The sequence below is a fragment of the Muntiacus reevesi genome, chromosome 2 (genome assembly GCF_963930625.1).
Source record: "Muntiacus reevesi chromosome 2, mMunRee1.1, whole genome shotgun sequence".
NCBI lineage: Eukaryota > Metazoa > Chordata > Mammalia > Artiodactyla > Cervidae > Muntiacus > Muntiacus reevesi.
This window is the reverse complement of record NC_089250.1, coordinates 42,137,570-42,157,473: the sequence shown is the minus strand read 5'-3', so window position 1 is coordinate 42,157,473 and position 19,904 is coordinate 42,137,570. Positions and strand designations below refer to the sequence as shown.

The 19,904-nt window shown below is 39.7% G+C and overlaps 1 protein-coding gene across 1 annotated transcript; it reads right to left on the bottom strand.

The window, feature by feature from the left end:
* Positions 1-5,872: 5,872 nt before the first annotated feature.
* Positions 5,873-19,222, bottom strand: LOC136159311 (prostaglandin F synthase 1-like). Its single transcript, XM_065921388.1, has 9 exons — positions 19,101-19,222; positions 15,936-16,103; positions 15,545-15,661; positions 14,169-14,246; positions 13,625-13,747; positions 12,674-12,783; positions 11,598-11,763; positions 8,161-8,243; positions 5,873-6,080 (listed from the first exon to the last, which is right to left on the bottom strand). The coding sequence occupies exons 1-9, from the start codon at positions 19,179-19,181 to the stop codon at positions 6,038-6,040; spliced, it is 969 nt and encodes a 322-aa protein (XP_065777460.1). The 5' UTR covers positions 19,182-19,222; the 3' UTR covers positions 5,873-6,037.
* Between the last annotated feature and the right edge of the window lie 682 nt (positions 19,223-19,904).

Here is a 19,904-nt window from a genome sequence, read left to right as displayed (position 1 = left end):
AAAAAAAAGACTTGAAAAAATCTGCTAATAAGATAGATATTAATAATTTACCAGAATTCAGAACAGTAACAAGAATGCTATTCTAACTAGGAAATAGAACATACTAACATTCACATGATGGGTGTTCCAGAAGGAGAAGAGAGAGGGAAAGGGGCAGAAAATGTATCTGATGAAAATATGGCTAAAATTTTCTGAACCTGGGACTTCCGTGGTGGTCCGGTGGTGAGGATTCTGTGCTTCCACATCAGGGGGCACAAGTTCTGAAACTGGTTGAGGAACTACTTAGCAAAGGTGATTAAAACCATGAGATGGGGATGTTCCTGGATTACCTGGGTCATGCTAGTGTAATCACAAAGTCCTTATACGTGGGACCTGGAAGGGTTGTAGTTAAAGAGGAGGTGGGAAGATAGGAGCATTAGATAAGAGATTCGAAGACACTATGTACTGTCTCTGAGATGGTGGGAGAGTCTACAAGATCAAGAACAGAGGGTTCTACTGTTGTCAGTCCCTCAGTGGTGTCCAACTCTACCACAGCATGGACTGCAGCACACCAGACACTTCACGCTTCACTGTCTCCCAGAGTTTGCTCAACCTCATGTCCATCGAGTTGGTGATGCCATCTAACCATCTCATCCTCTGTCACCGTCTTCTCCTCCTTTTCTTAATCATTCCCAGCATCAGGGTCTATTCCAATGAGTTGCCTCTTCTGGTCAGATGACCAAAGCATTGGAGCTTCAGCTTCAGCATTAGTCCTTCCAATGAATATTCAGTGTCGATTTCCTTTAGGATTGACTGGTTTGATCCCCTTGCAGCCCAAGGGACTCTCAAGAGCCTTCTCTGGCACCCAATTTGAAAACATCAACTCTTCGGCACTCAGCCTTCTTTATGCTCCAACTCTTACATCTGTACATGACTACTGGAAAAACCAGAGCTTTGACTATATAGAACTTTGTCAGAAAAATGATATCTCTCCTTTTTAATATGCTGCCTAGGTTTGTAGTAATTTTTCTTCCAAGGGGCTTTTAATTTTATGGCTAAGGTTAGCATCCACAGTGATTTTGGAACCCAAGAAAATAAAATCTGTCACTGCTTCCGTTGTTTCCCCATCTATTTGCCATGAAGTGATGGGACCAGATGCCATGATCTTAGCTTTTTGAATGTTGAGTTTCAAGTTGGCTTTTTCACTCTGCTTTTTCACCCTCATCAAAAGGCTCTTTAGTTCCTCTTCCCTTTCTGCCATAAGGGTGGCATCATCTGCATACATGAGGTTATTAATATTTCTCCCCAAATCTTGTTTCCAGCTTGTGATTCATCCAGCTTGGCATTTTGGGTGATGTACTCTGCATGGAACATAGATAAGCATGGTGACAATATACAGCCTTGATGTGCCTCTTTCCCAATTTTGAACCACTCTGTCATTCCATATCCAATTCTAACTGTTGCTTCTTGGCCTGCATACAGGTTTCTCATGAGGAAGGTAAGGTGGTCTGGTATTGCCAACTCTTTAAGATGTATCCACAATTTTCTGTGATCCATAATGTCAGAGGCATGAGCCTAGTCAATAAAGCAGAAGTAGATGTTTTTCAGGAATTCTTTTGCATTTTCTGTGATCCAATGGATGTTGGCAATTTGATCTCTGGTTCCTCTGCCTTTTCCATATCCATCTTGTGTATCTGCTATTGAAGCTTAACTCAAAGGATTTTGAGCTTTACCTTGCTAGCATGTGAGATGAGCACAATCATGTGGTAATTTGAACATTATTTGACACTGCCCTTCTTTGGAACTGGAAAGAAAACTGACCTTTTCCACTGCTGAGTTTTCAAAATTAGCTGCCATATTGAGTGCAACACTATAACAACATCATCTTTTAGCATTTGAAATAACTTAGCTGGAAATCCTTCACCTTCAATAGCTTTGATCATAGTAATGCTTCCTACGGCCCACTTGACTTCACACTCCAGGATGTCTGGCTCTAGGTGAGTGAACATATTGACCTGGTTATCCAGGTCATTAAAATCTTTTTTGTGTAGTTCTTCTGTGTATTTTTGCCACTTTTTTTTTAAATCTCCTCTGCTTATGTTAGTTCCTTACAGTTTCTGTCCTTTCTGCAGTCATCTTCACATGAAATGTCCCCTTAGTATTTCTAATTTTCTTGAAGAGATCTCTAGTCTTTCTCATTCTGTAGTTTTAATCTATCTCTTTGCATTGTTCACTAATGAAGGGGTTCTTATCTCTCCTTGCTATTCTTCAGAACTCTGCATTCAGTTACATATATATTTCCCCTTCTCCTTTGCCTTTCACTCTTCTTTTCTCAGGTATTTGTAAGGCCTCCTCAGACAACCATTTTGTCTTCTTGCCTTTCTTTTTCTTGGGGATGGTTTTAGCCACTGCCTACTGTACAATATTATGAACCTCCATTCACAGTTCTTCAGGCACTCTGAGTCAGATCTAATCTCTTGAATCTATTTGTCACTTTCATTGTATAATCATAAGGGATTTGATTTAGGTCATGCCTGAATGGCCTAGTAATTTTCCCTACTACAGGGAGGAACCACAATCCCACCCATTAGCAGAAATTGGATACAAGATTTACTGAACATGGCCCTGCCCACCAGAGCAAGACTCAGTTTCCCCCACATCCAGTCCCTCCCATCAGGTAACTTGCACAAGCCTCTTATCCTCATTCATCACAAGGCAGACAGAAGGAGCAAGAATTTCAATCCCATGGCCTCCAAAATGAAGACAATCACAGAAAAGTAACCAAAATGATCACATGGATCACATCCTTGTGTAACTCATGAAACTATGAGTCATCCATACATGGCCCCCAAGATGGATGAGTCATGGTGGAGAGTTCCAACAACACTTGGTTCACTAGAGAAAGGAATAGCAAACCACTCAGAATTCTTGCTTTGAGAACACCATGAACAGTATGAAAAAGCAAAAAAGATACGACCCTAAGAGATGACTCCAACAGGACAGTAGGTGTCCAATATTCTACTAGGGAAGAGTGGAGAAATACAACCTGAAAGAATGATGAGGCTGAGCCAAAGCAGAAATGACACCTAGTTCTGGATGTGTCTGGTGGTGAAAGTAAATCTGATGCTTTAAAGAACAGTATTGCATAGGAACCTGGAACATTAGGTCCATGAATCTAGGTAAATTGGATTTGGTCAAACAGAAGATAGCAAGAGTGAATACGGATTTTTTAAGAATCAGCGAACTAAAATAGATGGGAATTGGTGAATTTAATTCAGATGATGATTATATCAACTACTGTGGGGAAGTATCCCATAGAAGAAATGAAGTAACCCTCATAGTCAACAAAAGAGACAAAAGTGCAGTACTTAGGTGCAATCTCAAAATGACAGAAGGTACTTGGTCCATTTCCAAAGTAAATCATTCAATATCACAATAATCTAAGTCTATGCCCCAACCACAAATGCAGGAGAAGCTGAATTTGAATGTTCTATGAGGACCTCCAAGATCTTCTAGATCTAACACCAAAAAAAAAAAAAAAAAAAAAGATGTCCTTTTCATCATAGGGGACCACAATGCACAAGTAGGAAGTCAAGAGATACCTGGAGTAACAGGCAAGTTTAGCCTCGGGGTACAAATGAAGCAGGGCAAAGGATAACAGAGTATTACCAAGAGAACACTCTGGTCTTAGCAAACACACTCTTTCAACAACTCAAGACCTGTTCTCTAGGAGTTGGACAAAGAAACAAAATGGATTTCCCCTACAAACTCCAGAAAAGACCACAAGCCTGCTGGTACTTTTATTTTAGACCTCAGAACTGTATTTTGAATTTCTGACCTCCAGATATGCAAACAAATACCTTGGTGTTGTTTCAAAGTACAAAGTTTTTGGTCATTTGTTACAGCAGCAGCGTTAACTAAGACATTTGTGGTTCATGTCAGTCCACCTCCATCTGCTGCATCATGAGTTTTACTCTCTGCTGGAATGTTCCTCTGACCTCAGAGGCAGGTGGTCATCTCCCCAAACACGGGAACTTCATCTCTTGATTCCACTTTCTTCCTTAGTGACTGACCGATTCTGTGGTCCTCATTACAGCAAAGTCTTTGAAAACTGTGTATACTCTGTTCCACATTGGTCTCTTCACATCATTTCTTGAACCAACTTTACTCAGGGTTTGCCTTCACTACTCTATCAAACCTGTACTTGATCCTGCCAAGGTTAACTGCCGAATCCAGTGATCCATTTTCAATCTTCTCTTACTCGACCCATTCAAAGCACTGGACTCTTTTCTCCTGCAAACACTTATTTCACATGCCTTCTAAGAACAGTCCCACCTACCTCACTCGCTGATCCTTTTCAGCCTCTTTTGCTGGTTCCTTCAGTTTTTGGTTTTTGTTGTTGTTGCTGTTGTTGTTGTTTGTTTTTTTTAAGCATTTTCTTAATGCTTATTTCTCATGAAGCTTGACTTCCCTGTCCACACCACTCACTGTATAATGTAATATCTCTGACTGGTTGGTTTCATGGCTTTAAGAGGCTATATTTGACAAATTTCAGATATGAATATTTTGTCCAAATCTTTTCTCTAATTGACTTGCATGTCCAACTCTATGCACACATCTTTACTTGGATACATAAAGGCACTTGAAAGATATGTATCTATAACTGAACTCATGATCGTCCCACAAAAATGAGATTCCCCGAATTGTCTCCATCTGAGAAAATGGCATCTGCATTTCCTGTCACTTAAACACAAACACCTGGAGTCAACTTTGATTCCCCTTTGCCTTTCACCATATGTCCAACATGTTAGCAGTCTAGTTAATGCTGCCCCTAGAATAAGCTCCTATTCCAATACCTCTGGCCATCTTTACTGCTCCTTCTGTGGTTCCAACCAACATTACCTCTCATCTAAATTCCTGTAGAGTCCTAAAAAATGGCTCTTTTCCCTCTTTTTCTTCTAAACATAACAACCAGAGTGATTCTTTTTAAAACAAGTCAGCTCATGTAACTACTGTGCCCAAAACCAAAATATCATTCTCCACTTCTCTCAGAGTAAAGACCTCTCAAAAACCTACATGACATAGACCCCATTGCCCCACTGGCTCTTCAGCTTGTTGTCAACTCCTGTCTTCTTCCCTTACTAAAATCCACCCACATCAGCCAATTGCTTGCCCTCAAATGTTACATGAACACTCTTCCTTCCTGGACTTAAAGTTTTCTGTTCCAGAGAAATGCAAGGAGCCACTGTCTCTATGTTTCAAGGCTGTTTCTTGTACAAATGAAAAGTTGTGTGGAATGAAGGGTAGTTGGTGTGTCTGCCTAACAGATGGACAGAAATGTGAGAGATTGTGCAGGATTTTCTCAACAGGCACTTACCCATTTCTAACATCTCCTGATGACATTCACTGTACCATCCTCCACTAGACTATAAATTTAAGGATTTCTCATTTAGTTAATATTTGTTGATAAAACAATGTCTTACTAAAGAATGTTCAATAATGTTTTGCTGAATGAATGAGTGAATGACAACCAATGAATGAATGGCAAAATATGTAAGTATTTATCAAAATGTTAATCATGGCCAGACAATTAAGAAATTAAAGAAATTAATCAGATGCACTGCTTTACAGAGAGCAAAATATAATACTGGGTTTTTTAAATCATATTTTAGCTTACCAAGATGATTATGCTAAGTTGAAAAGTATACAACCTGTAGATTGAAGATTATTTGTCTTTGTAAATAATCGTGCACACAAATTTGTATAGGATTCTATAAGGAAAATGTACCAAAGTATTATATAATGGTGAATTACAGCTTATCTTTATTTTCTATCATGTCTCTTTTACTTTCTGAATTTCCTATTTTTTTAAAATTATCAGAAGAAAAGAACATTCTTACTTTGAAGTTTTAATTGTTTCATAAACTTTATTTTTTCACAAGGAAAGCCATTTTCGAAAGTTTAGACACTTCATTCAAGCACCTTCACCACTTACAAAAATCCTCTTCACAGCCCCAGAAGCAAGAAATTCTTGAAGAACCACAGTGAGACCCGAGAATCAATATTCTTCAAGAAATGGATATTCAGGGTGACTGACACCACTGAAAGAGAAGGAGGAGGATTCATTTATTAATTCTATGATGTTGTCAAAGAGAGCATTACTTTGCGAGTGCAGTCAGGATGGGCTAAAATTCAAAATCTACAAACACATCCCTCCTGCTACCCCAACAAACACACATCAGGTGTCTGCTCCATGTGCACATGTCACCTGCACGTCCAGTCCCAACATTCACATGTAATTGTCACTCCATGGTGACAGGTAGTTTGACTCAGGTTACAGTTTTAAGAGGGCGCAAGACCTGGGGCTAACTCTGGAGATCATTTCAGCCCCTTCATGGAACTTCTGTCCCTAGATGATGAGAAGGATCATAGCAAACAAATTAGCTGCTCTTTTTTCGCACATCCATGGATAAGCAGATACTGAGCACCCCAAAAAATAAAGACTGTCTCCATTAAGGAAATTCTAATCTATTGAAAAGATACCACAGTCACCTGAATAATCACACAGCACAAATTGGCATTGATATTTTCTTAATTTATGATGTGTTAAAACATTGGTTACTCAGTAATTAGTATAACTATGGTTTTCTTTTTCTCCATGTTTCTACTTTTCTTTCTAAATTTGTCCTTTTCAATTCAATTCATTAAAGAGTGCATTCTGAGCAATTCCAAGTGCCAGGAGCTGTGCTGTTGACCTGAGCCCACAAAGAAGAATAAGTCTAGGCATTCACAGCCTAATGAAGGAGAAGATAGAATTATACTTGAAAGTCTTTAAGGACAGAAAAGTAAGTTTCCACCTTTTTCTATTTATCATGTATTTTATCATAATTGTGATATAGTTTTATAAACAATAGGGAGAGTTTTGAGATCTTTCCCTTCAAACAAAATCTTCACTGTACCAATAATTTGCATTCCCTCCTCTCTAAACTGTCTTCCCAATTTCTCTTCTGTCTCTTCAATCCTGACATTCTCCTGCAGTAATGAGGCAGCTGGAATTCTATGTTAGTGACTAAGTCAAAGTCAAGTAGATGGGGCCTCCCCAGGGGATGGACTTCTGCTGGACAAAGGCTAAACTGCAGTGTCTTGACTGAAGAAACCAGAGAGACCCAGATGATCTTACCTGAGTGTGTTCTGTTAAGGACACATCAGTCTCTCACTGGAGGGTCAGTATAGCTCATGGTCTACTGGTAATTCAACTTTGTGAGATACCAAGGATGAGGACATGGGAATTGTAATAGGGAAAAAAGATCAATGAAGAGATTAATTTGAAAGAAATGGATTGTGTCTTGGAGAAGAAATGCCCATAAGGGAGAAAATCCACCAGACACTTAGGAGATGGGGTGGAAGCAGACCCATGTGATTTCTCAAAACTGTTGCAGGTTGGCCTTCATGGGACCTTCCTCCATAAAAAAGTATCAACAAGATGTTTTATCATTGTGTTAGGAATAACGTGAATGGGGGCTCCCCAGGAGGTCAGTGTAAAGGATCCACCTGCCAAGTAGGAGACATGGGTTCAGTGATTGCAAGATAACTTGGAGAAGAAAATGGCAACTCACTCCAGTATTCCTGCCTGGGAAATTCCACAGACCCTGGAGCCTAGCAGGCTACAGTCCGTGGGTCCCAAGAGTTGGATACAACTAAGCAACTAAACAAGAACAACAAAACATGAATGTAATCCAGAAAGGATTCATTATTTTACAGTTTTTATTAATATAATCATTTTATCCTGATGTAAAAATAATTAAACATGTTGGCAGGTCCCTGTAAGAATAGTGGGCTGCTGGCACTGTGTCCTGTGTTTACTGGGTCCCTTGGCCCTGAGAGGAGGTGCGCCAGGCACAGGGATTAGGGCACATAGTAGTGAAATCACCACGATGTCAACTCTGAGGATTTTACTGAAGGGCTGTCCTAGGTCCCAATCATTTCTATTGGTCAGAGACAGAGACCAGGAGGAAACCTCTGGTTTGAGGTCTGCAGAAGACTCTGGTTGGCTCCTATGCTGGAATCAGGACTGTCTTCCTAGAATCAAGTTTTTAAAAAGCTTAATTGCCCTACTGATCTGCCTGCTACAGGAAAAAAAATAAAAAAACCATGTGTATGAAACATCTGCAAATCACTTACGGTAGAAATTCGTAATATCTTATATTTCTATTGATGCCATCGATTGCTTTCATGTCTTCTGGAGTCAGTTCAAAGTCAAACACCTGGAAGGAAAGAAGAATCACATTTACCTCTCCCCCAAGAAGACAGCCTCCCCCTGGGGACTGGAGGACTTTCCAGCTGGATGGGGACAAGAAGAGCGGACAGGGAAGCCTTGTCTGTCCTCTGCTTCCAGGTGAACAAGCCTGGGACCCTCTGCTGAGTTCTCACCTCTCCTTCCCACACCTCCTTCTCTGTCTGCCTCACAAACATTACAGTGCATCAGTCCCTTATCTTTCTAAGTGAATCACTTCAGACAGAAAAGAAATGTACTCTTTTGTCTTTGGACATTCTTGCCTAAATTCCTGCACCTGAACAAACATTAGACTGCTTCATGCTCCCCAACATGCCCTAAGTGTGACAGCATTGCACTGAAGCCATGTGGGGAGGAGTCTTCCTTGCAAAAGCCTATCCAAGAATCTGATATCAAACTTACTCTTTATCTATGAATAAATCTAAAAGAAACTTTATGTAAATACCTTTGTAGATAAAGTTATGAAAAGTTTAAACATTAAAGAACACCTAAAATATTAAAAATTCACATCGTAATCATGAAATGGATAGCTCAGTTTATAAAGAAATTTGTTTTCTCTGAAGTGATCTAGCGTTTCAATGCAACATGAATCAAGACTGACATACATATTCTCTTGTAGAAGTCAGTATGACTTCTTTGGAGAAAAAAGTGATACCAAATTTTAAATAAAAGAAGAACTAATAAAAAGTAGCCAAGACATTCTTCAGTTCAGTTCAGTTCAGTTGCTCAGTCATGTCCGACTCTTTGCAACCCCATGAACAGCAGCATGCCAGGCCTCCCTGTCCATCACCAACTCCCAGAGTCCACTCTAACCCATGTCGAGTCAGTGATGCCATCCAACCATCTCATTCTCTGTCGTCCCCTTCTCCTCCTGCCCTCAGTCTTTTCCAGCATCAGAGTCTTTTCCAATGAGTCAGCCCTTCACACCAGATGGTCAAAGTATTAGAGCTTCGGCTTCAACACCAGTTCTTCCAATGAATATTCGAGGTTGATTTCCTTTAGGATGGATTGATTTGGTATCCTTGCTGTCTTAGATTTCCATTTAGTAAATAGATATATATGTAACCATTTTCATATTATATTGGAAAACTATTTCTAGCTGTATTGCAGGGCCAAATTTGAATGGAAACACAGAAACAAGTTTTTAGGGGACCATACACTTGACCTTGACTTAGATGGATCTTTAACACTGGACAGTGAAATTTGTCAGAATTGATGAGTCAGTCCTGAGTCTAGAAATGAAGAGTACTATTTTTTCCATTCACTGACTATGGATCATAGTACTGTGCTGAGGTGATAACCAGGTTAGTTGATCACAGTCTAGCCAAATATATATGTAAAACTACATGAAGAAGCTTGCAGGTTCCTCTGACAAGAGTCATATCCACCTGCTAAAGCAGAACTGCTGAGCTGCTCTGCACAGAGCTGCAAATGCATGAGTGAAACCAGCTAAGAGGACAGCAGCTGAGCTGCGGCCAGGCTGATTGTCAAAACACAGAATCAAGAGACACAGAAATGATCTCTGCATTAAATCCTGAAAGTGAGGAGAGTTTCCTGTATAGCTGTAACTAAGGGCACAATAATGGTCTCCTACAAATAAATCAAAAGAGAAACAACCTAGCTAAAGTGTACAAAGTCTTGAAAAGGAGCTTCACAAAGAGAAACTCAAAAAGATTAAATGTATATAGATGAAACCATATAATATTCAGGGAAATGCAAAATAAAACCATGATGGTTTGGGGGTTAAAGATTGCTGCTATAGTATTTGTGCCCCCAAGCTTCCAAACAGGAAAAGGAGTATGTCAAGGTTGTATATTGTCACCCTGCTTATTTAACTTATATGCAGAGTACATCATGAGAAATGCTGGGCTGGAAGAAGCACAAGCTATAATCAAGATTGCCAGGAGAAATATCAATAACCTCAGATATGCAGATGACATCACTCTTATGGCAGAAAGTGAAAAAAAACTAAAGAGCCTCTTGGTGAAAGAGGAGAGTGAAACAGTTGACTTAAAACTCAACATTCAGAAAACTAAGATTATATCATCTGGTCCCATCACTTCATAGCAAATAGACGGGGAAACAGTGGAAACAGTGGCTGACTTTATTTTGGAGGGCTCCAAAATCACTGCAGATGGTGACTGCAGCCATGAAATTAAAAGATACTTACTCCTTGGAAGGAGTTATGACCAACCTAGACAGCATATTAAAAAGCAGAGACATTACTTTGTCAACAAAGGTCTGTATAGTCAAGGCTATGGTTTTTTCAGTAGTCATGTATGGATGTGAGAGTTAGACTATAAAGAAAGCTGAGTGCCGAAGAAATGATCCTTTTGAACTGTGGTGTTTGAGAAGACTCTTGAGAGTCCCTTGGGCTGCAAGGAGATAAAACCAGTCCATCCTAAAGGAGATCAGTCCTGGGTGCTCATTGGAAGGACTGATGTTGAAGCTGAAACTCCAATACTTTGGCCACCCAAAGTCAGCAAAGAGCTGATTAATTTGAAAAGACCCTGATGCTGGGAAAGATTGAGGGCAGGAGGAGAAGGGGACAACAGAGGATGAGATGATTGGATGGTATCACCGATTCAATGGACATGAGTTTGGGTATACTCTGGGAGTTGGTGATGGACAGGGAGGCATGGCGTGCTGTGGTTCAGGGGGTCACAAAGAGTTAAACATAACTTAGCAACTGAAATGAACTGAACTGAACTGAAATTTACATGTTGATGGTGTTAGAAATGGAGCCTTTGATAGGTCATGATAGTGGAGCTCTCACAAATGAGATTTTAAAATAGCATATTCATGTAAGAGACTTGGGAGAGCTCTGTTGCCCGCTCCATGACATTAAGATGCAAAGAGAAGCCTGTGACCTAGATGAGGGCCCTCAACTGACCACACAGGAACCCTGACTCAGATCTCCAGCTTCAAAACTGTGAGAAATAAATTTCAATTTTTCTCAGGCACTCAATCTGTGATATTTTGTTAGAGCAGTTCAAATGGTCTAAAAAAATCATATAATGCAATTTCATCAACTGAGAACAAAGAAAATAAGATATCATTTGCACGAGATGACAGAATAAATGGCTGATGTAACTCTGAAACTAAAATATCTATTTTCTGTCCAACCTTAACCCTCTCCAGCCATGCCGCCTCTCCTGTTGCCACATCAGGAGGAGAAAATCACCAGGAACACACACAACACATTCATGCACGGAGAAGAAAAGTAACTTGTCTTGATGCAAGGAAAGTCTTGAGAGATGGACAAAGAATGACTCTTGTGAAGGATATTCCTTAGGAGTCCTCTGCCCACAGCCCCAGTCATCACCTGTATGTTCTCTTTGATCCGTTTCTTGTTGAAACTCTTGGCCAGAACCACAACTCCACGTTGTATCTGATAACGAAGGGCAACCAGAGCTGGGGTTTGCTTGTGCTTATTGGCAATGGCACAAAGAACTGGGTCCTCCAAGAGAACAGGCAGGTCCAGGTTCATCCTGGAAGGAAATTCAGAAATGCTGAGGACCTGAGACTAAGTACTTAGTTTGTGAGTAGTTTTACCAAACAGACCAAGTATGTCCACTCTATACCAATGCTTCTCAAAGTATGGCCCATGTACTAAGAGCATCAGCATTACCAGGGATCTTATTAGAAATACAAATTCCCAGCTTAAATGCAGACACACTGAATCAGAACCTCACTGTGGCACCTCCCAATCTATTTTTACAAAGTTCTCACAGTCATTTGGATGCATATTTGAGTGAGACCAGAACTGCCAGACTTGTGGATTTTTTTTTCCTTTTTTAATTCTCATTTGTTGTTTTTCTCCATTCATAGCTCTAAAGTTTGTACAATGGTACAAAAAGAAATAGTGATGGAAAAAGACTGGGAATTTTTTTTTTAATTGTCACTTTTCACAGGTATTGATACAAGTGGAATAGTCCAAAATATAGAACTATTCATTTCATTATTTTTTATATTATGCAATTTTCTATAGATGTTTACAAAAATGATTCATAGTGAAATTTGTTACCATGATAGACCTGGAAATTACATATTATTATCCCAATTTTAGATAAAAGATATGTGAGGCTTAGACATGTATTTTTAGAAACATGTTCATTGTTTAATAAATAAGTAAATCATGATATAAGCTTGTGTCTCTGGTCTCAGCTGGGGGATTACATATAGATTTTAAGGCAGACATTTGTTATTGATAGGTCAACAATCTAATACAATGAAGAAAAATTGGCTGGGCGATGGGAAGATAACAGAGAAGGATTCATTCCATCCCTCCCTGCTTATCCCCTGTGCTTATGAGTTATCTGAGTAAAATATGATTTAAACTATTTTATCAAAAATTGAATTTAAAATAAATTCCTTGTTCTCTTCATTAGGGTTCAATACCATTCTTTTAGTCGCTGGGATCCCAGAGCAGCATAGGCAACAAGAACAATATCATGTGACTTGCAGAAATCCAACAGTTTCCTCTGGTTGAGATAAGGGTGACATTCCACCTGAAGAATGTCAACAGAGAAGAATGTCAGATTATATGGAAAGGTATTATTAATGTGACAGGAAAAGGTGTAAGCTGCAAATATCAACACGAAGAGAGAAATGGAGAAAAGTGTGTTTATACAGTTAATTTTATGATAGACATGGATGGGAAAACCAGTTTAAGACTGAATAATCAAAAGGTGGGCTCTATATTTGAGTAAATGTTTCTGAGTAAATATTTCATGTAATGTTAGCATCACCATGAGCCTTTAAATTAACCCTCTAACCTGGATGATTTTCATCATCTCCAGCACATTTTTCTGTTCTGTGCTCCCTGTTGAGACTCATAAATGCTGAGACAGCAAGATTTTGGATTCAGTCAACAGAACCCCACACGAATGCTTAACATCCATCTCAGCTAATTTGTCTCTTTATTACTTCTCATTCCAGGTTTTTTTAATTAATTGATTTTTTACTGGAGGATGATTACTTTACAGGATTTTGCTGGTTTCTGTCAAACCTCAACATGAATCCATTCCAGGTTTTCATGGTCTTCCTTCCTTCTTGCAGTTTGCTCCAAGTCACTTTCACCCTCTGTCTTGTTCCATCTCAGGGAAATGCCTCCTTCCTCTAGTTCTGGATTCTACCCACAATTCACCAGGAAGACCTCCACACCTATCCACCCAGGCTTTATCAGAGATATCATTATGGATTTCATTCACAAAGTCCAGACAGAGGCTCTGCTCTCTAGAATCCCTTGATCCACAAAGGTCGGATGAACAGGAGGAGAGGACAGACAGACATCAGGCTTCAGGGCAGGAGGTTGTGAAGAGCAGGAGGGAGAGGAGCTGAGCTGCTCACCTGATTGCAGACAGGCTTGTACTTGAGCCCTGGCTTGTTCAGAATCTTCTCCAGCTGCTTGTGGTTGAAGTTGGACACCCCGATGGACTTGGTCAGCCCTGCGTCCTTACACTTCTCAAGGGCCTGGGAGGGAGGGATGGTGAGCAGTCACTCGGAATGGGCAATAGAACAAGAATAAAAGCTGAAAAAAGATCTGTAAAAAGTGTCATCCAGCAAGAATTAGCATTGATTATCAAGAAGGAAAGAGGGGAAGAATGGCATGACACAAAAAGAAGAATTGCCATCTCCTCCTTGGAAAACCCTGGAGAACACATATGACATGGAAGGAAATAAATATCTGTCTCACTGTCCCAGATTCTCCTCCTCTGTTCCTCTCTGTGAACATTTCAGAAATGGTTTCCTCCCCACCACCCCAGCATCATATCCCTTAGAGGTCATGAACTGCTGAGTCTGATGGCCCACAGCCCATTCTCACAGGCAGAAGAATTAAGAGAGGTTTCCACTCTCCTGGCTCCTCCTTTAATTCTCTACTCTTGGAACTCACCTCCCATGTGTGACAGAGATCCACTGAGTCAGCTATCAGTTTTCCATTTTCATCTTTTGGAAATAATTCCTCCCCTGGCTAGAATAGAAGCAGTCATTTTAAACATATCACAAAATAACTTCTCCACATTTAGCAAGGCTTCCCGGCACCTGGGATTAAACCTACATGAGGGAGGTTTACAACTTTCTAGATACTAACATTTGCAAAGTGATTGCATATGGAGACGTAAGCAAGGTCTTTAGGAGGGAGGTTTATTCTGCTTTTTTACACTCAATACATGTTGTAATAAGTACAATTTTTATAGGTCCTAAAAAGGACTTCAAGTGACTTCTGTGAATTTTGTCTGTTCTTGTACTTCCCTCTTTTGAAATATCTCTGATCTGAGAATGGCAGTAAGTTACATGGCTTTATTTCCAGAATAAAAATGTCAAACTTGACCTGGGCTAGATAATAAGATTTCCTTTTCCCTCTGAGCATCAGATGCCCTAGGGCAGGCACATGAACCAGCAAGACTCTCCTTAAGTTGGTACGGATTGTGGAAGATCAAGATCTCAAAGATCAATGGTCTCTGAGACCATTGTGGAAGATCAAGGGTCTCAAATGGTCATGGCCATGAACCTTGAGCTGCCCCAAGGTCATATTTGCCATCAGTGGAAAATTTTCACTAAAAAATAAGCAAACTATGAGTAACATCCTGATAAGGGATAGAAATCGGTAAAAATTAAGAGATATTTCTGAAGAGTACCACGAATCCCCAAGCTGTCTGTGGCTATGACTTGTCATCTACCTAGTCCACTAAGCTATTGTGCATTAGATGGTTGAAGCTGCTTTTTGTAACTTGAAATCAAGATTTCTCAGTAAACCATTCTTAACAGCAGTCTACAAACCTCATCATGAAGTCAGGCAAGAGAGGAGGCAATCTCTCCCAAGTCCTTATAAAGGAACAAAGTTTAGATGCACCCAGAGGGAGCACCACCAAACATGCTCAACTTGAAAGGGTGAAAGACAAGAGAAACTCATCATGTTCAATATAAGGCAGTGTCATGCTCACCACAGCTGCACAAAACTCTTGGTTCATGAAATCCCCAGAGACCCAGGAATCATATTCAGCACTGTGTGCAGAACTGCCCTGCTTCTACTTTCTCAAGTTTTCCTGGCAGAGATTCTCAGATTATTAAATCTTTTCTCTGGGAGGCATGTAAGGGAGTCAAAAAACCTCAGTAAAAAGATGATCACAAATTATTGTTTGGGAGATTCTACTCTAATGTAATCATCCCTTCAACCTACTAAGATAAATCTTAATTCAACCATCCATGCAAGCTGATGCACATTCTAACACAAGAAATAAAATTGATGTGATCACACATATTTCCAACCTTCACAGCCAGTGGAAAATGAATAATATAGAGATCGACATAGTCCAGTTGAAGATTTTTCAGTGACTTTTCCAAGGCTGGTCGGACCAACTCTTGTCGAAGGGAAGTTAACCAAAGCTGTAGAGATTAAAGAAAGGAAGTTTTATCAATAATACTTCAGGGAATTTTTTTTTTTTTTTTTTGCCTTACTGTGAGGCTTGTGGGATATTACTTCCCTGACCAAGGATCAAATCTGGGCTCATGGCATTGAAAGCACCAAGTCTTAACCATTGAACCTCCATGGAATTCTAATACTCAATAAGCATAGATCACCAAACAAATGATCCTATTATATAACTGTCACCTTGGCACAATCACTTGCATACATGTTCACACACAACATGCATAGCACCTTTGAAGTGTAGAATATGTCTTCTCTCTTCACAGTGCCATCTGCAATCTTGCTTCGAATGGCCTGGCCAACTTGCTCTTCATTTTGGTACACATGAGCACAGTCGATATGGCGGAACCCGACCTCTATAGCGAATTGGGTGACTTCCTGAGCTTCACGCTTAGCAGTCTACATAAACAGAAATGTTGAATATCCACATGATTAAGAGATTGTTAAGGTACAAGCTTTGATCTTCCCAAGGGTCGACTTTTCTTTGTGCCTTTGGTTAGTTCTATATGTGTGGTGATGAACCCATGAAAGTTTCCCTGAACATTCCTGGTGAGTTATTCCATGGACACCCAAGAACCCTTCAACCCCAGGCAACCAGTGGTTGGTTGCTGACCTCAGAAGACCCAAGAACACCTCCAGGTTCAGTGATTTGCTGTTAGAAGCCAAAAGACTCAGCTTAAGTTGTAGTCATGGGTAGCATTTAACCTGTGAGATGTATACAAAGATATAAGGTGCCTGGTAAAAGCAACAAGAAACCAAGTGAAAGCATTTGAGACCTCTGTCTACCAGTGAAACTACACGGAATACACCAAATAAAACTGTATCCATTCAAGGTGTACAAAGTGATGTTCTCATATAAGAATCCATAGTTAATAATCACCACAATCAAGCTAGGTAACAGATCCATCACCTCCCAGAGCTAACCATTAAGGTTGTTTGTAAGAAGACTTAAAATCTAATCTAACAAAATCTCATGTTATAGTACATTATCTTTAACTAAAGTCACTGTGCTATACATCAGTTATTCAGGCTTATTCATCCTATAACTGAAGGTCTATACCATTGACCAACATCTTTCCATTTTTCCCAGCATGGACACCAGCTTCTGGTCACCATTTCTCTATTCTCTGCTTCTACAAGTTCACTTTTAGAGAATCCACCTATAAAGATATCATATAGTATTTGTCTTTCTATTTCTGGCTAATTTCGCTTAGCTTAATGTTCTCCCAGTTCATCTGTGTGGTTACAAACAGCAGGATTATTTCGTTTATAATGCTGAATAAATGTTCCATTTTTTTTTTTTTTTTTAGAAATTATTGCTTTATTTGAGAAACTTACTTCCATATTACTTTTATGTATTTTAAAAAGTCATAAAGAGCATCCAAGAGAAAAACATACACAGTTTCCATAGGAATAAGGACAAAAAAATGGGGTTGATGACTGCCCCAAATGATATTTCCTAAAGGAAAAAAAATGTAATATTTAACTTCTCTTTTTTTGAGGCAGGGTAAGTGAACTACACACATCATAAATAAAATTTTCTTACTTTACAAAGAGGAAGGACTGTGATCCTGTTTTTGATGCATATTAAATAAAAAATCCACTGTTCTGATCAAGATGAGGGAAAAAACATCATTCTTCAACACTTGAGCTCATGCAATGAAATCCAAAGGTCTGCTGAATCCACCTTTTCGATTCATTACTGCCTATAGTTTCTCTTCTGTGATACATTTATGGCATAGGCATTTACAGAGCCATTCACCTTTTTCCCTTTTGTGGAGTCAAAGGAGGCAAATCCCATTAACTTATCATTTCTATTTCTTCCTCTGTTTTGCCCTCTATGTCTTCCTCAGTTATCTGACATTCTTTGCTGTTTGTTTCTTTTGTTTCTTTCTTCTCCTCATCTCTTGTTTCTTTCAATCGAGAAGGGGAAGGAGATGTGGATCTATGTCGTCTTGGGGACCTGGAACGCCATCTCTGTGGGGAGCGAGAGCAGCTTCTTCTCCGATCTCACTCCCGTGACCCGGATCTTCCTGTGCGCCTGCTTTCTCTTTCCAGAGATGTGAACCAGGACCGCCTCCGCTCACTCCGTGGGGCGCGGCTGTGGTTGCGACCCATTTGGAATCCTTCTCCAATACACGTCCTCCATTTCTTTTTATGTGATTCAGAATCTGTCCTATTTCAAGGAGATAGATATTTGGTCTAACTTCCCTCTGTGGTGTCTGCTCCTGGTTTTTCTTAAATGCTCGGACATTTGGGTATGTACTGAGCCATGAACTAGGGAATTTCATTGACAGCCTGGACCCTTCCCTGCCCTCGCCCCCTGACTACTACAAAGTCCTGTCTTCTGTATCCAAAATGTCTCTGGATATTTCTATCCGTTTTATAGATGAAAAAGTGAGACTCAAAGTTTAAGGCCCAGTCCTTTGTGACAATTACATGCTCTAAAGACAAGACAGACAGCCAGTTGACACCAGCATAGGGAAATCCATACAAGAGACGGAGGGTCAATTACTATTTGCCTAAGACCAAGGGGGTTGGGGAAAATAAGAAGTGACTGTTCAGGGATATGAAGGGTCTTGCTGGTGTGATGAAAATCTTCTAAAATGATGGTGGTGATGGCTGCACAATTCTGTGACTATATTAAAAGCCGTTGAATTGCATACATTAAGTGGGTAAATGGTATGATGTGTGATTTAGATCTCAATAAAGCTGTTTTTAAAAGCTAAAAAAATAAATAAATAAATGACAAGACAGACAGCCAACTTTCTGCCTTCCAGTCTAAAGACTTGTCCACTAGCCCCACTTATGCCCAAGCACTTTAGACTATACATTAATAAAAACACACAATGAAACCCAAGAATACATTGCAAAACCTGGCTTGTAAGACTGTAGTTTATCCCTTCAGTGATATACCCTCAGTTATATCCTCCTCCCCGCTCAAATGATACTATAATTCCCATCAGAAGTTTCCAAGCAGAAAGAGAAGTACAGGGGAAAACATAGCTGGAGTGTTTCTGCTCTGGCACTGAGCAGGTATCCCACAGTATAAAAGCAATTCTCTCCCATTATTTTTCAATCACCTCATCTTCAGGACCTTCCATCTCAAATGTTTCTCTGAATCATGTCTTTTTGGCAGAAGGAAAGTGTTCTGGAACTCATGAAATATACAGAGACGCCCCACCATTGCAATCCCCCTCAAAGCAAAACAGCTGAAAGTCAGTGGTCTTGATGGCCAAGTCTCAACATCTTGAGTGGTGGATCTTACAGTGGGTTAATGAACCAAATGTCCCTCCTAGTGTTACATGGGGACTCAAGACTTGAGACCCCCACATTCCTTTCACTCATGTTACATCCACTATTTTTTATATCTCAACCCCAAACCACTACTCTTACCTCTGGAGGTGCATAGGTTCCAAATCCCAGGACAGGAATTAAGTGGCCATCATTAAGCTTCACTTGCCTTTTGGAATCCATTGCCTGTTTCTCCTCTGAGTAAGCAGACTGATGTTTTTCTTCTTCACTCACAGTTATAAATAACAGGAAGGTAACACCCAGCTTCAGGATCCAATGTTAGCTGATATGTTGTAGGAGGAGCATGACTAAACCAGTGCCCACAGAGTAAGAAGAGAATTGAAATCAGTTAACTTGCTTGATTTTTTTAATCAATATAAACTTAAGTACCAAAATATGATGAGATGTGCTGAACAATTATTAACCATTACTTGGACAAGAAACTCTACACAGTAATCTTTTTTATTTTTCTATTATGAAGCCAATCTCAATCAAACATCAATTTAAACAACTACCTTACAGTACAAACATGCACATATGCATGAGACAAGTGCTCAGGGCTGGTGCACTGGGAAGACCCAGTGGGATGGAATGGGGAGGGAGGTGGGAGGGGGGATCAGAATGAGGAACACATGTAAATCCATGGCTGATTCATGTCAATGTATGGCAAAAACCACTACAATATTATAAAGTAATTAGCTTTCAACTAATAAAAATAAATGAAAAAATAAAAAAATTTTAAGTGTTTAATAAAGAGTTTTCAAAATGTTTTCCCTTAATAAAAAATTAAAACTTCAAAAGAACATAAATTTCCTTTTCTACATTTCCCACCAGCAAAATTATTTTGCTTTACAGATCTTACAGTGGTGAAATCCTGAACAGGATACCAAAACCAGACATTTGGCA